This window comes from Rhinatrema bivittatum, chromosome 3 (genome assembly GCF_901001135.1).
Source record: "Rhinatrema bivittatum chromosome 3, aRhiBiv1.1, whole genome shotgun sequence".
Lineage (NCBI taxonomy): Eukaryota > Metazoa > Chordata > Amphibia > Gymnophiona > Rhinatrematidae > Rhinatrema > Rhinatrema bivittatum.
In genome coordinates, this window is record NC_042617.1 from 187,043,559 (window position 1) to 187,063,834 (window position 20,276).

The window sequence follows — 20,276 nt, forward strand, 5'->3', positions numbered from 1 at the left end:
TGTTCCTACTCAGCGCCTATTGCTGCCGCTTCCTATTGCTATTGTGCGCTTGTTTTGCTCAGCGCCTATTGCTGCCGCTTCCTATTGCTATTGTGCGCTTGTTTTGCTCAGCGCCTATTGCTGCCGCTTCCTATTGCTATTGTGCGCTTGTTTTGCTCAGCGCCTATTGCTGCCGCTTCCTATTGCTATTGTGCGCTTGTTTTGTTCAGCGCCTATTGCTGCCGCTTGCCTTTGCTATTGTGCGCTTGCTCTATTCAGCGCCTATTGCTGCCGCATCCTATTGCTATTGTGCGCCTGTTCTAGCCTGCGCCTATTGCTGCCGCATAGGAAGCGCACGCTTGCTATATTCTGCTCATGGATCAGCTCGCAGCCGCAGCCGCAGCTGCGCCGCCACTTGCCCTAGACGTTTCAGCTCTGGGCCTCTGCTCCGCGTGCCACCTTCGTGCCACGCGCGGTACTGACCCCGACTCCCTGTGTACCCAATGTGCGGCGGCCGGGGGACCCTCCGGCCAGGACCAATCTCAGCCGCAGTTTTCTGATAGTTCACCTGCGGCTACCCCGGATTTGGGAGGCGGTCTCGACCGCTCGGGAATCCCGGGGGATCTGGTACCCCGGCGTTTTGAGGCGGCTTCCATTTCCTGGGTGGATCTTTTTCAGGGAATTCATGCCTTTGTCCAGATGCAGACGGCTTCGCGTCCTGCCCCTGCGGTCCTTGCTGCGCCTGTTCTTCCGGCGGTTGCTGCGGTTCCTGCGGGGGCGGCGTCTCCGGCGCATACTGCGGCTGCCGCCATGATGGCAGCCTCTAGGGATCCGGTTCCGGGACCCTCGCAGCCTTCTCAGGAGCGGGACCTCCCGCTATTGGACAGTCCCGATCACTCGGACCTGGAGGTTTCACCGGACGAGTCCGAACTCCCGGACGAAGGGGACCTCCCCCCGGGGATTGCGCCATACCGGACTATGCGGCGCTTTTTCCCTAAGGAGGACCTCTCGGACCTCGTGTCTCAGTGTCTGGCGGAGTTGGAGATCACTGGACCCAGTGCTTCGATTCCTTCTGCGCAGAACCCCCTGCTGGAAGGTCTTCGTCCTACAGCCCGCCATTTTCCTTTCTTGCAGGCAGCTCAGCAACTCATTGATTTGGAATGGGCAGCACCGGCGGCCTCCTTTCAAGGGGGCCGGGCCCTGAAAGGCATGTACCCATTGGCACCGGCTCTCCAGGACCTCCTGGCATGCCCTCAGGTGGACGCCTTAATTAGCGCTGTGGTCAAGCGCACTACCATTCCTGTGGAAGGGGGTTTGGCCCTCAGGGAGCCCCAGGACAGGCGGATGGACGCCATTCTGAAGCAAAATTTTGAGGTGGCAGCTCTTTCTTTGAGGATTGCAGCCTGTTGCACGGTGGTCACTCGTGCCTGCTTGTCTCAGGTCCGGAACAACGCTCCGGCGGCTGACATGGAGCCCGCTCTTTCCTTCCTCACCGATGCCGCATCGGATTTGGTTCGAACCACGGCTAAGGGGATCTCGTCTTCCGTGGCCGCCAGGAGACACCTATGGATCCAGCCATGGTCCGCTGATGCCCCTTCCAAGTCTCGCCTCACCAAATTGCCTTTTCAGGGCTCGTTTCTGTTTGGCAGTGACCTTGATAAGCTTGTCGCTTCCTGGGGTGCCTCTCCTGTGCCTCGCCTACCAGAAGACCGGTCCAGGAGGGGACAGCGCTCCGGTCCCCGGCCCTCCAGGGGCAGGGGTTCACAGCGATTTGTTCCATATAGAGGGCGCTACCAGACGCCGCGTCCTCCGGCCAGGAATCAGTCCTTTCGGTCCAGGCTGCGCAGCCGGGGGAACGGGCCGGGCGGGGGTCCCGGTCGCATCCCACAATGAGAATTTGCCGATTCATCTGGGGGACGAAGCCATAGGGGGCAGGTTGACCCTCTTCTACCCCAGATGGGTCGAGATCACGTCGGACCAGTGGGTCCTCGCAGTTATCCGAGAGGGGTATTATCTGGACTTTCATCATCTTCCTCCGGACAAGTTTGTGGAGTCTTCATGTTCCCCGCTCAAGAAGGCAGCATTGGCGGCCACCCTGACGAGGCTCCTGACCTTGAACGCCATCCTCCCAGTGCCTGCCTGGGAAGTGAATTCTGGACACTATTCCATTTATTTCATAGTACCCAAGAAAGGGGGCACTTTTCGGCCTGTGCTGGACCTCAAATCCCTCAATCAGTACTTACGGGTGCCGAGGTTTCGCATGGAAACTCTGCGCTCCGTCAAAGCCGCAGTCCAGCCCGGAGAGTTCCTCACGGCATTAGACCTGTCCGAAGCCTATCTTCATATTCCGATACATCCGGATCATCAGCGCTTCCTCCGCTTCAAGGTTCTGGACCGCCACTTCCAGTTTCGAGCTCTCCCCTTCGGGTTGGCCACCTCCCCGAGGACATTCACCAAGGTGATCGTGGTTGTGGCGGCGGCACTCAGGCGGGACGGGATCTTGGTCCATCCCTACCTAGACGACTGGTTGATCAGGGCGAAGTCCCGAGCGGAGAGCCTGCGGACAACCGACAGGGTGATCGCCCTTCTGGAAAGCTTGGGCTGGGTCATCAACCTCAGCAAGAGCTGCCTACAGCCTTCCCAGTCCATAGAATATCTGGGGGTAAGGTTCGACACTCGGGCGGACACGGTCAGTCTTACGTCCAAGAGACAGTTGAAACTTCGGCAGCGTATCCAGTATCTGTTGGGAACCAGTCGGCCGTTAGCTTGGGATTATCTGCAAGTTCTGGGTCTCATGGCCTCCACTCTGGACGTGGTGCCTTGGGCACGAGCCCATATGAGACCACTACAGCATTCCCTGCTCTCTCGCTGGAGCCCCCATCACCGAGCCTATTCCACGCGCCTCCCTCTGCCGGTCCATGTTCGGACCCAGCTGCGGTGGTGGTTGCGGTCCGACCACCTGAGCAGGGGGTCGCGGATGTCCTCGCCCACGTGGATCTTGCTCACCACGGATGCCAGCCTCAGCGGCTGGGGAGCACATTGCGAAGAACTCACTGCGCAAGGGCGTTGGAACAGGGAGGAGTCCACATGGAACATCAATCGCCTGGAAGCCCGGGCAGTCAGACTGGCCTGCCTTCGTTTCGCTCCGCGGCTGCGGTACAGAGCTGTCAGGGTGATGTCCGACAACGCCACCACGGTGGCCTACATCAACCGTCAGGGCGGAACCAGAAGCCGACAGGTATCTCTGGAAATCGCCCCACTCATGGTTTGGGCAGAGGCGAATCTGCGGGACATCTCCGCCGTCCACATTGCCGGGAAGGACAATACCACAGCAGACTTCCTCAGCAGGGGACGCCTGAATCCAGGCGAGTGGCAGCTGTCCCCCACAGCTTTCCAGATGATTGTCGATCACTGGGGGATCCCGGCCATGGATTTACTGGCAGACAAGTCCAATGCTCAGGTACCCAGATACTTCAGCCGCAGGCGCGACCCGTGCTCGCACGGCATCGATGCTCTGGTCCAGCCGTGGCCTCCGGGGACTCTTCTATATGCCTTTCCCCCGTGGCCTCTACTGGGTGCCCTCATCCACAGGATTCGGTCACACCAGGGCCTAGTTCTTCTGGTGGCCCCGGACTGGCCGAGAAGACCCTGGTACGCGGACCTCAGACGCCTGCTGGCTGGGGAGCCTCTCCCCCTGCCTCCTCTCCGGGACCTTCTACGTCAAGGTCCCATTCTGCACGAGGATCCGGCTCAGTTCTCTCTTACGGTCTGGCCATTGAGAGGGCTCGACTGAAGAAAAAGGGTTACTCGGGGCCTGTGATTACTACACTCCTCCGGGCTCGCAAGTTTTCCACTTCCCTCACCTACGTACGGATCTGGAGAATCTTTGAAGCATGGTGCGACTCTCATGGCACCAGTCCACATGCCGCCACTATTCCTATTGTGTTGGATTTCTTGCAGGATGGGCTTCAGAAGGGTCTCTCCCTCAGCTCCATCAAGGTTCAGGTAGCGGCACTATCGTGCTATGGACCCAGGAGAGGTGGCAAGACTATCGCCAAGCACCCTGATGTTTCTCGTTTCCTGCAAGGCGTCAAGCATATTCGTCCGCCACTAAAGTGGCCTATACCCTTCTGGAACCTTAATCTGGTTCTGGATTTCCTTGCGGGATCCACCTTCCGACCCCTTCGGGGCTTGTCTCTACGGTCTCTAACCCTGAAGTTGGTATTCCTGCTGGCCGTATGCTCCGCACGCCGCGTCTCTGAACTACAGGCGCTGTCCTGCCGTGACCCCTTTCTACGTATCACTTCGGAGTCTATCCATCTTCGGACGGTTCCCTCCTTTCTCCCTAAAGTGGTTTCACAGTTTCATCTTAACCAAACCATATCCTTGCCTACCACGGTAGGTTTGAAGAAATCTGAAGAAGGCCGTTTATTACGCCATCTCGACCTCGGCAGATTGCTGCCCAGGTATCTGACAATGACTCAAGACCTGCGGAAGACAGACCATCTGTTCGTCCTACACAGCGGGAAGAAGCAAGGTGAAGCGGCCTCTCGGCCCACCATTGCCCGCTGGATTAAAGACGTGGTCAGAGCCGCCTACATGGCGGCTGGGAAGGCTCCGCCTCTACAGGTTAAGGCTCATTCTACCAGAGCCCAAGCGGCGTCTTGGGCTGAATCCCGGATGCTGTCACCGGCGGACATCTGTAAAGCGGCGACATGGTCCTCCCTCCATACCTTTTCTCGGTTCTACCGTCTGGATGTCCAGGCCAGGGAGGACTCGGCCTTTGCGAGGGCGGTACTGCATGGTCCTCAGGCAGCCTCCCGCCCAGGCGGGGTGTAAAGCTTTGGTACATCCCATTTGTCCTGAGTCCATCTGGCTACACGCCAGGAAATGTTCAGATTACTTACCTGGTAATCTTGTTTTCCTTAGTGTAGACAGATGGACTCAGCATCCCGCCCAGCTGCCTGTGTCCAGGGGTTTCACTGATTCCGGGTACGCCTTTGACTTTTGTGTTCCTAAGAGCGTACACTCTGCCTATATCCACGCCTTCCGGTTGGGAAGGCTGGCGGTCTCCGGCCACTGTCAATCGGTCGGGGGAGGCCTGTTTTCACTTTTTTCTTTACTTTTCATTGAGCGTCAGTACACACATCCATAACAGCTTTTGCAAGGAAGATTACTGAACAGCTGCGCTTCCTGTGGGGATATATACACGCCCCTGTGCTGACGTCAGATCCGTCTCCAACTGCTAGCACGCGGATACTATCCCATTTGTCCTGAGTCCATCTGTCTACACTAAGGAAAACAAGATTACCAGGTAAGTAATCTGAACATTAATTTAGCAGAATGGAAGTCCCAATTCTCATACCTTTCCTGAAGTCTTAAATATTTTAGATCTCCTTATGACAGTACTGGTTGGCTTTCTCCTCTCAAGTGCAGCACACTTGAGCCAGCAGCAAACACAGTTCGTAAAGCTCCTCCTCCTCTCTGGCAATGGATAGGCTTCCATTTCTCCTCTGATCCAATCTCGGGCGCTTCCTAGGTGAAAGATGCCTCTTCCCAATAGTTTGGAAACTTAAGTCCATGGTACCAAGGGCACTCTGTTCCAAGTGAACAAAATCGTCTTTTACCAAAAGGGGGAAAAGAAACAAGAGACATGAAAAGTGGAGAAAACTTCCTTTTCTCAAAACTATTTCGACGTTGAAATTCCTCTGCATCAGGTCACTGACAGGTCTATACCCTGGAGGAGTGAGTAATAGCACCCTACCCTTGATTTAACTCTGCATAGGGCACCTAAGTTCTCTGTGTGAAGTTCACACAAAGGTCTCACAATGGAAATGGATTTAAAAGCATAAAATGGATTAAAAAGAGTAAACATAAAATCTAATAAGTCAGTCGGGCTGGCTGGCTTTAAGGGAAAACCCACTAGCTTCTCTCTTCATTTAGTTATAAAAATTAATAGACAGAAAGTAGAGCGCTTCTGTCTCCAGGAAATCTAACCAAAAATACCACAACCTAAAATGGTGCCTAGTGCTGAAAAAGGCTTAAGACTATACCATCTCAGACTCCTACATGGGGGAGCAAAATCCAAAACACTATTTAGTAAATCTCTCTGAACCTCCCCAGCACAGTTAGTACATTTCTTCTGGTAAGGAAACCAGGGGTTCCTTACATTTGACTATAGTAGAAAGTTTCTGAAGAAATGCAAAAGAACCTGAGAATTCTTCCTTACAGTCATGCAGGATTATGGGGGTAGTTTTAATATTTCTTGAATTGGTGAAAGTCCACGGGTAATGTTTCTTGTGCATTATTAATACCTTTCAAGCATTTGAATGTCTCTCTCATATTGCTGCTGTCTTTCTTCTTCTCTCTAAAACTAAGATTTCCCACTAGGCATGGTGAAAGGGGAGCCAACTCCTATGACCCAGCAGCACTTTCTTACAAACACTGTGCAAACTGAGCATCAACGTCTCCTTTGGACCTGCCTCCTTAAAACTCAGGGACTCACAAACTGGCAGCATTCAGAGCACTGTAAAATACAAGCACGGCTAGCCTGCCCCTGTGCCTTTAAGGTTGCAAGTTGGACCGGACACTGCCGCTCAGCTTGAGCAGTGCTTATGAGAAAATGCTGCTTTCAGCCTGGTGCACGTTAAGAGGAAGGTCTCTCCCCGCTCCACTGCACCTGCATTCTTGGAAGGCTATGCCACGCCTCCTCTGCCTAAATGTAGTTAAGAGGTAAACCTGACTCTGTTTATAGGGTAAATACTTAGTTAGGTCCTTAAGTTTTATCTTATAGGGTTCTGATGCAGACTCTGCACCATTTAGGTAGCCCTTCTCTGGACTGCCTCCACTCCGTATTTATCCTTCTGCAGGTAGCGTCTTCTGGAACTAATCCCAGTACTCCTCGTAAGGTGTTGCCAATGCCTTATTTTTTCTACTAGTTATACTTTCCCCCAATGCACCCTAGCATCCCTCCAGCCCAGGCCACTGCCATATCACTCATCAGTTGTAATTACTCTGAGGTCTCTTTCCTGCTTTGCAGGCATCAGTGTCCTACCTGCTCGCTCACATTTCTGCACCCAAAACTCACCACGCTGCAGTTTTTGGCATTGAAACTAAGCTGTCAAGTAGTCAAACACTACTTGAGCTTTCTTAGATTCGTTTTCATTTTATCTGTTCCCTCAGATGTGCCCACTATGTGGCAGATCTTAGCATCATTCACAAACAGACACATTTTTCCTCCTAACTTCTCTACAATATCACTCACAAAATATTGAACAGAAGGGACTCCAGGATTGATTTCTGAGGCTCTCTGCTCATCACCTTTCTTCAGAATGAATTTAATTTGCCACTATGCTCTGCCACCTATCCCTCAAGCAGTTTCCAATCTTTTCCACCATCTTAGGTCCCACCCCTGGATTGTTAAGTTTATTTATGAACCACTTATTCAGGACAGAGTTGCGCTCCCCTGCTGCCGCACTCCATTCACTCACCCCCGAGCCAGCTCTCCGGTCTGGGCCCATCCTTTCCAGGGGTGGCTGCAGTAGTTCCCGAGCCTGTTCTGCTCTCTCGCCTCCCGGGCCGCCCCGTATGGTGGGGAGTTCCTCCGGGCCCAGCTAGGCCTCTCCTTCGAAACGTGTTTAGACGCTGCTGCTGCCTCCTCTCCGGCCCAACAGCCTTAGGTGTACGTGCACACCTCTTCTGTATTTAAAGGGACCGCGGTGGGAAAGCACCCACGGCCCCTCCTGATGACATAGTAACACAGTAATATAGTGATGACGGCAGAAAAAGACCAAAATGGTCCATCTAGTCTGCCGAGCAAGCTTCCCAAGGTAGTAACTGCCGCTCTGTGCAGGTTACCCCCAAGCTTTTTATTTATTCCCATCCTCTAGCCTTTAGGGATCCACAGTGTTTATTCCTTGCCCCTTTGAAATCCTTCACATTTTTAATCTTCACCACTTCCTCCGGAAGGGCATTCCAGGCATCCACCTCCCTCTCAGTGAATAAATATTTCCTGACATTGGTTCTAAGTCTTCCTCCCTGGAGTTTCAAATCGTGATGTCTGCAAAACTCCCAATATAAGGCAGGCTCTGGCAGTCAGAGCTTGCCTTGGCAACAGCTCTCCACGCTGTTCAGCTGTGTTCTGCGTTGCCTGCATTCCAGTACCTGTTCCTGATCCTGCTTCAATACCCATTCCTGCCTCCTACTTCCCTTCGGACAGATTCCTTTGGTTCTGACCCTTTGCCTGGACTCAACCTCGTGCTTTGCTGCCTGCCTCTGACCCTTTGCCTGGACTCGATCTTGTGCCTTGCCGCTTACCCCGACTTCTCGTCTGGACTCCTCTCAGTGTCAAGTTGCCAGCCTCTCATCAGTCTCCTGGTTCAGCCTCTCAGTCTCGCCAGCTGCTGACCTGCAGCTGGACCTCTTTGATAACTGCTGTCCTCTGTTGTGTCACCCTTTGGCCAACCTTATAGGATCAACCACGCGGAGGCCCACCTAAGCGTAGCCGGCCCTGGCACCCAAGTGCTCAACACGTGTGGAACGAGGGCTGGTATTGGCAAAGCTCCAGCTGGCCTCGGCTTCCTGTCCGGCCTCGCCTCTCTACAGTGGGGACCTGTGGGTGTTTCCCCCACAGATGGCGCCAACGTCACCTTGGGCCAACGGTCCACCTCTGCAACAGACAGTATGAAAAGTATTGCTAAAATTCAAAGACACTACATCCTGTGCCTTCCCCAATCCATTCTTTGGTCAACCAAATAAAGATATTGATCATATTCATCTGACATAATCTCCGGTTTGTAAAAACCATTGCTGATTTGGATCCCACAACCCATAGAATTCAAGGTACTTTGCTATCCTTTCTCTCAGAGTCTCTGTTAATTTTCTACCTTCAGAGTCAGACTAACCAGCCTGTAATTTCCAGTCTCTGGTCTGTTACTACCTTTATAAAGAACAATATCCACTCTTCTCCAGAGATTTATTGAACTGGTCTTTCAATGGTGCTCTGAGCTCAATTTATATCATAGGATGTATCCCATCCAGCCTCAAGGCATTGCCCACGTTTACTTTTTCTAGCTCCATGCACAATTTACTCCTGAGGGAATTCTACTCAAAAAAAATGTAAAATTCTGCAAACTTTATATTGGTCAAAATAACGCACTATACATGACAGTCTTTAAGTAATTAATTTAAAATGTAATACAGAAAAAAGTTATTACTTAAAAATGCAGAGTTTTAAATATCTTGAGCAGAATTTCCCTAGAAGTTCACTGTAAGTGTCTCTTCCACCCTCTCTCCCTACTCCCCTGGCCAGTCTCCTTTCTCTTTGCTCTCTTAGGCGCCAACTCCTCTCAGACCTCCACCTGCCACCATCTCTCCCCTCCCCCTCTAGCCTCAATTCCTTCCACTCTATCTCCACTCTGAGTTTGACCCCTCTCTCAGTACTGCCCCTCACACAGGCCTCCCTATGTCCCTCTCTCTGTCTCACACACACAGGTTCCTTCTCTCTAGTGCACATACGCACCCCCTCATATAGGCCCCCCCTCTCTCTCACACACACTCACACACCTCCCCACATAGAGGCTCCCTCTCTCTTGCTTAGCATGCACACACACACCCTCATACAGACTCTCCCTCTCTCGCATACACACATACCCTCATATAGGCTCTCTCTCTCGCACACACATATACCCCCACATACAGGCTCCCTCTCTCTCTTGCAAACACCCTCACACAGGCTACCTATGGCTCTCTCTCACACACCCCCTGCACACTGTCTCCCTCTCTCGCTCAAACCCCACCCCCTATATAGGCTCCCTTTCTATCTCTCACACACACACACACATCCCTTCACACAGGTTCTCTTTCATACACATACATACATACACCCTCACACAGGCTCCCTCTCTCACAAACAAACAAGCTCCCTCACACAGGCTCCCTCTCTCACAAACTAGCACCCTCACAAACACAATCACTTTTTCACACACATTAGCTCCCAATCTCACACATATACACACTGCTTCACAATCTCCTCACATAAGCTTCCCTTCTCAGGCACCCACAACCACACACCCTCACACATGCTTTCTCTCACCCTCCAGGCTCGCAGTCTTACACACACATGCGCGCTCACACACAGACTCACTCTCACTGGGGTCTGTTCCATCTTCGCTGCGAGCAGGACGGCCTCCACTCGCAGCATGCTGGGGCCTGCTCCTTCTTCATCTGCTCACAGCATGCCGGGGCCTGTTCCATCTTTGCCATGAGCGGAAGCCATCCTACTCGCAGCAAAAATGAAGCAGGCCCAGGTGTGCCATGGGCAGAGGCCATCCCTCTTGCGGCATGCTGAGGCCTGCCAAATTCTGCACAGGAGGGGAATTCTGCTGGAATTCTGTGCTCCACAGTAATGCAGAATTCCCACAGGGCTAACCATTTTCCATACATTTCATGGCCTTTAATTCCATATGTACTTTTTTTCCAACATTGTGCAGTCTTTCTCCATTCCCTCTCCCAGTGTTTGCCTAACCGAAGCATTTATTTAGCATTTCTAATTTTTCCTTGTCCCCTCCATACATTCCACAATCTTGCAGTCCCACCTCTGCCATTCCTACCTTGCACCGATGTACCTGAAAAATGTGTCTCCTCATTTTCCGTCTTTAGCTATATTTTCTTCCATTTACACCTTTGCCATCCTGATTCCTCCTAGCAACAGAACAACAACCATGAACTCCATGATTCACTTGGATCAGCTCAAAGATGCCAGTAGGTAGCAAGATGTCCCCACCCCCTCAAAACGAGTAGATCTGCTTGAGAGAGGGGGGAAAATGATTTGGTAGGTTCTATCTTTAACTTAACAGCAGGCTGGGGAACTAGGCCAGAACAGTGATGTGCTGGAAGAGTACTTGGAAGCACCTTGTTAAATTATTTTCTGAAAACAGATCTAGCAGGAGTCCCTTAATAAGAAACTGATATCAAAGCGGACCTCTTAAGAAACTGATAATATATCACTGGACCCCAGAGTGTGTTGTCTCCGCCTTGCCCCTGCTTTTCATGGGACTGTACTTCAAAGAATAGTATCAATGACCAAAAGTGTCACAAATTTAACCTTTAAGTCAATATTTGGCATTAAGTTGGTTGGTGACTGTAAGGAGGTGCAAATTTTAGTTTTTGTCATCCACCATTTTGTGCACATGTTAAAATTCCCTAGTTAATAGGAAAATAAGCACTATACCATGACAAAAGATCTCATAGTTGCATGCTTTTGTAGCACATTGTTTTAGACCTTTGATAAAGGCCAACTTTCTGAACTCATTGAATATGTGGTATTGCACCAAAATATTTAGAAATGTTGCATTTAATTTGTGCTATGGGGTTTTTTGTTGTTTTTTTTTAGACCACATCAGGAGAAGATGTACGAGACTTCACCAAAGTCCTAAAGAATAAGTTCCGGTCAAAAAAGTATTTTGCCAAACACCCACGACTTGGATACCTGCCAGTGCAGACCGTGCTTGAAGGCGACAACATGGAGACGTGAGTTTGAACACTGAATGATTGCAAACGCTGCTACCCAAACTCAGATTAGGAATGAAATTTACATGGGTTGGCTCAGTTTTTGATAGGTTTCTTTTCGTCTTTATTGTAACCTGCTTTTCTGTATTGAAGAAGTAAAGAACATAAAATTCTGGTAATTATGGTGGAGCTCGCCCTTTCAAACAGTAAACTCATACAGCTCCAATTGTTTTGTTTTTCATTTGCTTGGGCCCAGCCCTTTCCTCCTGCTTCTTTGGGCTTCAAGCTCACTAGGAGGTCAGGCAGGGATGTGGCGCCGTGAGCTTTCACTCACAGCAACCCAGACATTTTTCCCCTTTTTTATACCCCCCCCCCCCCCCCCCCCCCTTTGCTGTACCTAGTCTGGTCATTGCAGCGACAGCCCTCGAACAGGGGCCCATATAGCAGGGTGCCTTCTGGAACCCTGTAATCCTGGGCCCTGAATCCGATCACCAGGTATCACCCTTGCGCAATGACCATGACTCCCTCCCACCCTGCAGGCTGTGAATGCTCTCATTTATATTGCAAGGGAGGGAACTGTAGACCCAAAATGGACACACAAAGAAGACTGACAGGCAAGCAGACGGATTAATGAAAAATCAGAGTCATGAGCTATTTGGGATGGAGGAGGAGAGGGGAACCTGTATAAATAATATAGACAAAAATGAAAACATACAAAGGTCTGTCCTCAACAATAAACATCAGTTAAGAAGCGTAAGGATGTGTCTCTTTTTGAAGGACGAGTTGTCTTTGCCTCTCGCTAGCTACTCTCTTTAAATCCCCTCAGGGGTCCGTCCATCAGTCAGTAGCTATACTTGCGTCACTCCAGCAGCTTCCTTAGGGGCAGTATAGTGGGTCAGTTCCTTTTTGCTTTTACTCACTAAATCAAGAAAATAACCCTAATTCAGGGAGTTTATATATATATATACTCTTGACTGCAGTTAAGCTGTCAGCTGTCAGCTTGTATTTTCTGTTTACACAGGAAAACAAGAATCTTTAATGAAAAACAGCAGTCCTTAAAGTACAAGTCCAATGTTTTTTGCATTCTCTGTCAGCATTTTTCTCTCAACATCTATCTCCCCTCTGAGAAAGGCAATGCCTTTACATTCTCCCTGTTCAGGTGTGGTCAGAATTCCCACCCGCCTAACTCTTCACAAACAATACCCCCAGAGCCCTCTTCTGACTGACCTCTGAGATGCCAGAACATATAGTTTCTTTTGTTAAATTTGTCTCTGGAGATTTTCCCAGACTCCTGCCCTTCCACTGGTCGCCTTGTACCATCACACCATTTTTCTCCAATAATATAAAAGATATAGGAAAAAAATATTTTTAGTGATAGTGTACATTCTTTGGTGTCATGGAATCAAGGAGGTGACAGCCTGGCTTTCACTGTCATAGATTCAGTTATGTGCAAAAGTTTAGGCACCCCGATCGAATTGTATGGTTCAATGAATCTGTAAATGAACAGAAGTGGAGGCGACCTTGAGATGGCTCAAAGTTAAGCATGCTATCTTTCTGCAATTTTTAATGCATAACTACTATGTATTTGCAGTTTTTTGTGGATTCACAAGAGGAAAACAGTGAATTAAAAATTGAGTATTTGAGTGGTAAGAGCTTGGGCAGAGTAAATGGAAATGAGGGTCTGCTAGCATGGGATTAACACACCCTATCGCGGGATTTAACACTGGAAATTACCACCTTTTTTCTTTGCGGTATGGTGAAAAATCTATTTAACGTGCTCCAGTGGCCGATATCATGGATCATGGGTATTATCTCGGCGATTATCATGGGCAATAAAAAGAAGAATTATAATAGACACACCTACCAGGCCTTCCTGCCCCAATAAAAACACCTGTTCTTACCTGGTCTAGGTTCCTGAAGCCATAATGTTTGTGGTAAGTTCAATTGTTGGAGATACTGGATGCTTTGGGAGGCTTGCCACAGACAACAACAAGCGGAACAACAACAACCTCAAGAACAGGCAAGAGCAGTTCCAAGCACTCCTGATACAGGAAGCACATCTTTCCTCCATGAACATCCTTTCTGGGCATGCCAGAAGACTATGTGGTTTGTAGGTATTGCCTCAGCTCTCGGGCTATCCTGGAATTATATGAAGAAATCTGAGGGGATCCGGATCCGGTCACAGAAAGGTCCTACACTATGCCTGGCCTCACCAAACTGTTGGCCACCCTGCATTTCATGGCAACCGTCTTCTTCCAAGCGACAGTAGGGGTCCTGGGGGGAATGTCCCAAAACACTTTTTCCCACGTTTGAATCAGGTCATAACAGCTGTCTCTGACTTCATTAATCACTACAGAGAATTTCCTTGGGACAGGCAAGGCTTGATGGACTTAAAGCAAGGCTTTTATGCCTTTGCAAACTTTCCCTATGTTCTGGGAGCTATTGACTGCACTCATGTGGCCATCATTCCACCCCGTGAAAGGGAGGAAATGTACCACAATAGAAAGCTCTTCCACTCCATCAACGTGCAAGTGGTCTGTGATGTTCGAATGTGCATCCTCCACATGGTGGCCAGTACCCGGGAGCAGTGCACAATTCCTTTAAACTTAGCCAATTGGTCCTCTTTGAAAATTTTGAGGACGGCCTGTACAGTAACAGTTGGCTCGTGGGTAAGAGAGATGCTTCTTTCTATATTCCATCTCCGGATATGTGTTTGTGGGAAACAGCATGGACATGGGGGGTGGCTGGGGGGGGAGGTAACAGCATCGCTGCCATGACATGTGGCTTCTGCAGTTACATCTGCGAATCTTGTAAGGGCAAACAATGCACCTACCCTAAAGCTTGGTGTGTGAGCAGGCATTATACACTTTCAATGTGTTTCATTTTCAAAATGGCCCTGTTCCTGTTGTCCCATTTGGAGCTATTTAAATCTCATTGATTAATCACAAGCTTGAAGTGTCCACACTGCTGGTACTGCAGGCTCATGTGTGGCTGGTTAGTGATGTGTTATCCAGATTGTCGGTCACAGTTGGTCCTGACCCTCACACAGCTGAACTTGAAACAGTGTCCTGTGCATGTTGGTGGCCTTGCATATTCCCTGTGTTGGGGCTCACAAATTGGTTTCTATGGAGGACATTCTGCAGAGCAGGTAGGGACATTCGCAATCACACCATGAGGTACCGTTTTTTCAGCTAACACAGGTGTGGCAGCTCTTAGGTATTGCTTCAGGGTTGGACTGCTACATACCAGTAGCCTTAGCTCGGTTGCAAGGGCCTGGCACGCAATTGTTGGAATACCCAGATGCGATTTAGTAGTCCAGAAGAGCTGTGCTATTTATGGCTACTGCTGTCCTGCACGTATACTGGCCCAGAACAATGTGACTTGCACTTAGGCTAGGCAAATCGGCCTTTAAGGATCAGGGAAAGGTGCAGGCTACCTTAAACAGTCTTATAGGATGCTGTGGTTTGCAAGCCAGCTCTTTAAATTACAGTGCTATGACTGATGGCTTAAATCTGTCTTTGCTGCAGGAGATTCTGGGTACGGTTGCAGGACCTGGCTTCTCACCCCTGTTGCCATTCCCTACACGCTTGTAGAGACGAGGTACAATGAGGCCTTATGTGCTACCCGCTGTGTCATCAAATGCACCTTCAGAGTTCTCAAAAGTCGATTTAACTGTTTGGACAAGACGGGTAGAGCTTTAATGTATACCCTACCCAAAGCTGGAGATATAGTGCTGCTCTGCTGTCTTCCATAATCTTGCTCTATGCCATAAATTATGAATGGATATATTTCCGGATCTCCCCCCACATCCCCCATGTGTCCCTACAGGAGCTGAGGACACCTTATTGAGTGACAGCCAGCTTTGCCAAAACCTTATACAATGCTACTTTGCCTGATAAGCCTCACCTATGACATCCCTTCCAGGGAAGATAGGCCAGTAGACTGTTAGCTGTTGCTCTCCTCGCTATTATCTTTCTTTCTCTCACTGCTTCTCTGTCTGGGTCACTATGTAACAGGAAACACGTATGCCTTCTCAGGATTCAGCTTCACAATGAAGTAGTATGGTGTACTGGAAAAAATTCTGAAAGTAAAGATGACATAAAATACATGTGGCTGCCATAATGTGTTCTGCCTCATAGTGACACTAAACGAGGCATGTGTGGCACATGAGTTTGTAAATGACTACCAATACAGAGTTCAAGGTTTGGCCTAACTAGCGTCGTGTGGCTTGCCGGCCCTCCCCAGCGGACCCCATCCTAGCACACACATGTGGATGAGATAGTGATATAAGTGTGATGTAACCCCAGTCTGTCCTCAAGCATGGAGAGCTACAGCTCTAGAAATGCTGTAAAAATCAAATAGCTCTGCCTAAAAGTACAGGTAGACAGTTAAAGGTTTCAGTGACAGAGTTCCCATTTTACTGCCTCATTCCGTAGCAGAGAAACATGTGCATGTGAAGTTATAACCTTGTACTGGGTCGGCTTACTGTCATATGGGCATGGCAGGACACAGCTGACACCACTGCGACACCAGTTTCAGAGCCACTGCTGACTAGGTTTTCCAACTGGATCCAGATTTCTAGGATATGTTGATCCAGTCCTGGTCTTACTCCCATGCATGCAGGTATTGATAATCTTGGTTTTGCTGGGAAAATCTATAGTGAAATCTGATGAAATGTGGCCCAAACCAGTACAGGATTTACCTGTCTAGAAAATTGGAGGCAGTTGGCAACCCTATTGCTGACATCAGAGTGCTCTAGTAGCACTCCTTCCCTTACAGCCTTGGGTAAAGCGCCTGTGCTACCTGGTGCCATTCCCACAATGCACACAGGTTTTTCCAAGGTAGCATACCTCTTGGTGGTTGTATGCACCCTGACACACATGCACCATACTACACCTACGTTTGCAGTTTGTAACTGATAATATGCAGAAGGTGAGGGCCTTGACCGTTCTGATGTTATATAGGTTTGGTTAGCCTCTCGGAGAGCCTCCACCAAGATGCATGTACGGCTCTGTGAAGGCAGGATTGGGAATCAGTTGGTGTCCTGCACTCAGGAGAGATGTGTGTGTATTTTCTATGAGTTTGGAGACGTCTCCATCACCGTATAGTTTCTAATGATTCTAAGGGGCTGATGCAAAAAAAATGCGGTGAAAGCGGGTGCTGCGTGTTCATGAGAGGTCTAGAATGGGTAAATGTGAATCGGTTATTTACTCTTTCGGATAATAGAAAGACTAGGGGGCACTCCATGTAGTTAGCATGTGGAACAGTTAAATCTAATCGGAGAAAGTTCTTTTTCACTCAACGCACAATTAAACTCTGGAATTTGTTGCCAGAGGATGTAGTTAGTACAGTTAGTGTAGCTATGTTTAAAAAAGGATTGGATAAGTTCTTGGAGGAGAAGTCCATTACTTGCTAATAATTAAGTTGACTTAGAAAATAGCCACTGCTATTACTAGCAACAGTAACATGGAACAGACTTAGCTTTTGGGTACTTGCCAGGTTCTTATGGCCTGGATTGGCCACTGTTGGAAACAGGATGCTGGGCTTGATGGACCCTTGGTCTGACCCAGTATGGCATGTTCTTAGGTCACTCCACACATTTCCGTGGTTTAATGCTTGCAGGCCCTTGCTGATCCACATACCTGTCACAAATAGTGGGGAATCTGGAAGAGCTGCTGTCCTCTATGCTGTGCCTCATGTGGTGTAAGTCACTTTTACAGTTTGTGGTGAGCGGAGCAGGTGTGCTCCTATACTCTCATTGATCTGCTCTGTGAATAGCATTAAGGCTAGAGAAACTGTTATCAGCTGATGAATTCATGAGCCTACAAGCTACCTCCATAGTTTGCGGAACACAGTGCTGAATGTATAGGCCTACTGCTCCCAGAGTTCTCATGTGGTTGGTGTGATGGCTGATGGCCTTTCTGTGTTGGTCTCTTGCTAAATACGCATTTAGTGCCACCTAAGATCTTGAGAGTCCCATGTCAGTACCTCAGACAAAGTAGGTGTCATATATGCGTCTGACAGATGTGTTTTATGTGGCCAGGTATAGATAATCAGTGCTGAGGAAGGACTCAGACTACCTCATTAGCAGTTATGGACAAGCAGCCACAGACATCAATGTTGTTTGATGACAAACCTTCCAGGTACATATGCATTGCCCATGTGTAGGTGCACAAAGTACTGCAGGTAGTCTGTGCTCAAAAGATACGTGTGTCAGTGTGCTGTGTTACCCTCTGTCAATCTCTATCTCTAGGGATGCTGTTGCATGCAGAGATCCCTTCCTTACCACAGCAAACCATACCCCAGAGTAGGCAGTGTGTGTGCATTCATTTTGCACACACTGCTTTTGGACAGCAGTGATCGAGTGCTTCTACTCTTGAGAAAGGGTACCTTTGAGAGTTGACCATATGGGCTGCAGTATGCATGGCCTCAAGCCATGTACTCTAAAATATTCCCTAGTCTCCTAACTGTTTATACCTAGCATTGAGAGAGGGTGGAGGTGTGAAACTTGACAGCATCACACATCAAATATGCAGTCTTACAAGTGTGCGCATTAGTTGACATTTGCCTGTAATGCACACCGTGCAGCCCCCACCACAGAGGCTTTCCACCTAGTACTTGGGGAAGGCCTAATATTCCAATTATTTGGGGGTGTGCAGGCTACCCAGAGCTTAAGCTGTCACTGAGGCTTGCCACTTTAAGGAGGGAGGTAATGGGTGTTAAGAAGCTGCCCACTGAATGTGGGTATGCTAGGATGGCAGGAACGTGTAGTGTCAAGGACCACCTAATGGCACCGATGTTGGCCTGATTCAGATTAATGGTTTGAATGAGAGTTTAGTGCCAGCATGTAGTGAGAAACCCAGTGCAGGGGCTTGTGTGGGGCGTTGGTTTGCTTGGCAGGTGCCAGAGGCCTGGCGGCAGTCCTATTTGAGAGTCTCTTTTTCCAGTCACTGGTCTCCTTAGCCTCCACTCTGATACTCATATCATGCACAGTAGCCATGGAGGCTGCCACCCTAGGCCACATCATTTGACACTCACTCTATCCTCTGAATACAGTGGCAGGGTAGGGCTACTTCTTTCTGCCATATGTAGGTCAATAGCTTTCCTGTGCATACATAGAGGTGGTGAGGCCATATCGGCTGTAGAATCTAGTGGTTTACTTAATACTTTCAGTGCTTCACTTGTACACTAACCAACCTTTCCCTTCGACACCACTGTGAACTTGGTGGCTGTTGGAAATGAATGTCAGCTGCTGTGTGACAACTAGGGAGGAGGAGTGAGGGAGTATTGTCCTGTCGAGAATGTCCACAGGCAAAGAGAAGAGGGCCTAGAGGGCTGCTGCTGCTGTTTGGGACCAGGCAGACTTCCACAGACTGACTGCCATCCCTGTAGTGGGCTGCCTTCGGGATCTGGATGCTAACTATAAGGTACAGATCCCCCATGTCATGCCAGTACAGAGGTGTTTACTAGTCTGTGGGAGTCTGCCTAGTTCCAAGCAGCAACAGTAGCCCTCTAGGCCTCTGCTGTTGGCCTGTGAACATTCTTGACATGACAGTACTCCCTCACTCCTCCTCCTCCCTAGTTGTCACACAGCAGCTGACACTCAATTCTATCAGCAAGCAGAAGTCATATTTGGTTTAGTGTGAAAGGTACAAATGATTGGGTACAGATAGGCTTTGAGTCATGACACAAGTGAGGGGGCCAAAGATCAAGTCTTGTGTGATGATGACTCTAGTTTCCTCTTAACACCACACAAACTCTACATGTACACAATATACTGTGTTGGGCAGCTATCTCCTGTCCATCTCACATACAGGCCCATGTAAACAGGAGTTAGCTAAGAGTATGAAGTGTGAAGAAGCAATACTGAAGGTCCCCAGTAATAAACTTCTTCTTTAGCTCTTTCTGTGTTCCTTAGGAGCATAATCTGAGCATTCAGTTGTATGGCCTAGCCCATATTGTCTTGCCTGATACATAAGTGGATAGTTGGAATGTGCAAGAGCATTCTAGCATGCAAGGTCATGTGGCGAGCAAACCTTGTACCTCGTGAACCGTTAACACAAAAACCACACAATGAAAGGAGCCAACCAGGAAGTGTACTTTTCAAACCAGTGACCAATTGATTAGCAAGACATGTAGTCCACTGGTTGAATTAAAGTCAAAGTCTTAGGTAATCACATGCTGCAAGGATAAGAAAGCAAATAGCACAAAACATTGTAAATTACATGAACAGCACATTCTGTGTAGACCTGTATTAACATTGTTTGAAATGGCATCATTACATATAGAGGCTTAGCATCTTATCCTTTTGGAAAAATCATGATTACAATAAAGAACAGAGAAAGCAGAAGTGGCACCCCCAATAGCTACAGTATGGATCTGTGTTGAAGCTGATAGCAGCCGTGCTATGTCATGGCTAGCAAAAGGCCTCACACAGTCCATGTTGAAAGAGTGCACTTAAGGGGGACAGCCTAAGGGCTAAGGCAGCAGAGTTCAACAAGAAGGTATCAGGACCAGGATGAAAGAGCACAGCATGGAGGCAGAAGGCCCAGGACAAGACATAGCAGCATGGAGGCAGCAGGACCAGGACCAAAGAGTGCAGCATGGAGGCAGCAGCAGCATGAGCTAAGATGAGATGAGACACCAGCATCCAGAGCAGGAGATGAGACATGAGAAGAGGCAGCAGCTGGACCGTGTCTGAAGGCTGCATCAAGGAGGATGGAATATGGGCAGAGCATCGAGGAGGTCTTTAGAGTTAGGCTGCTGGACACAGTGGCTGACAGTAGACA

The 20,276-nt window shown here is 49.1% G+C and overlaps 1 protein-coding gene across 2 annotated transcripts in view; it reads left to right on the top strand.

Annotated features, from left to right (window-relative positions):
* The window catches only part of UTRN (utrophin), a 1,458,479-nt gene that overhangs the window by 1,331,717 nt on the left and 106,486 nt on the right, over positions 1–20,276 (top strand). The window contains exon 67 of one of the 2 annotated variants that reach the window (XM_029594027.1): positions 11,372–11,508. In XM_029594027.1, coding sequence (XP_029449887.1) covers positions 11,372–11,508 — 137 coding nt within the window. Of the gene's footprint in view, positions 1–11,371; positions 11,513–20,276 lie in introns of those variants that run through there. The other variant, XM_029594025.1, reaches the window with a different exon arrangement.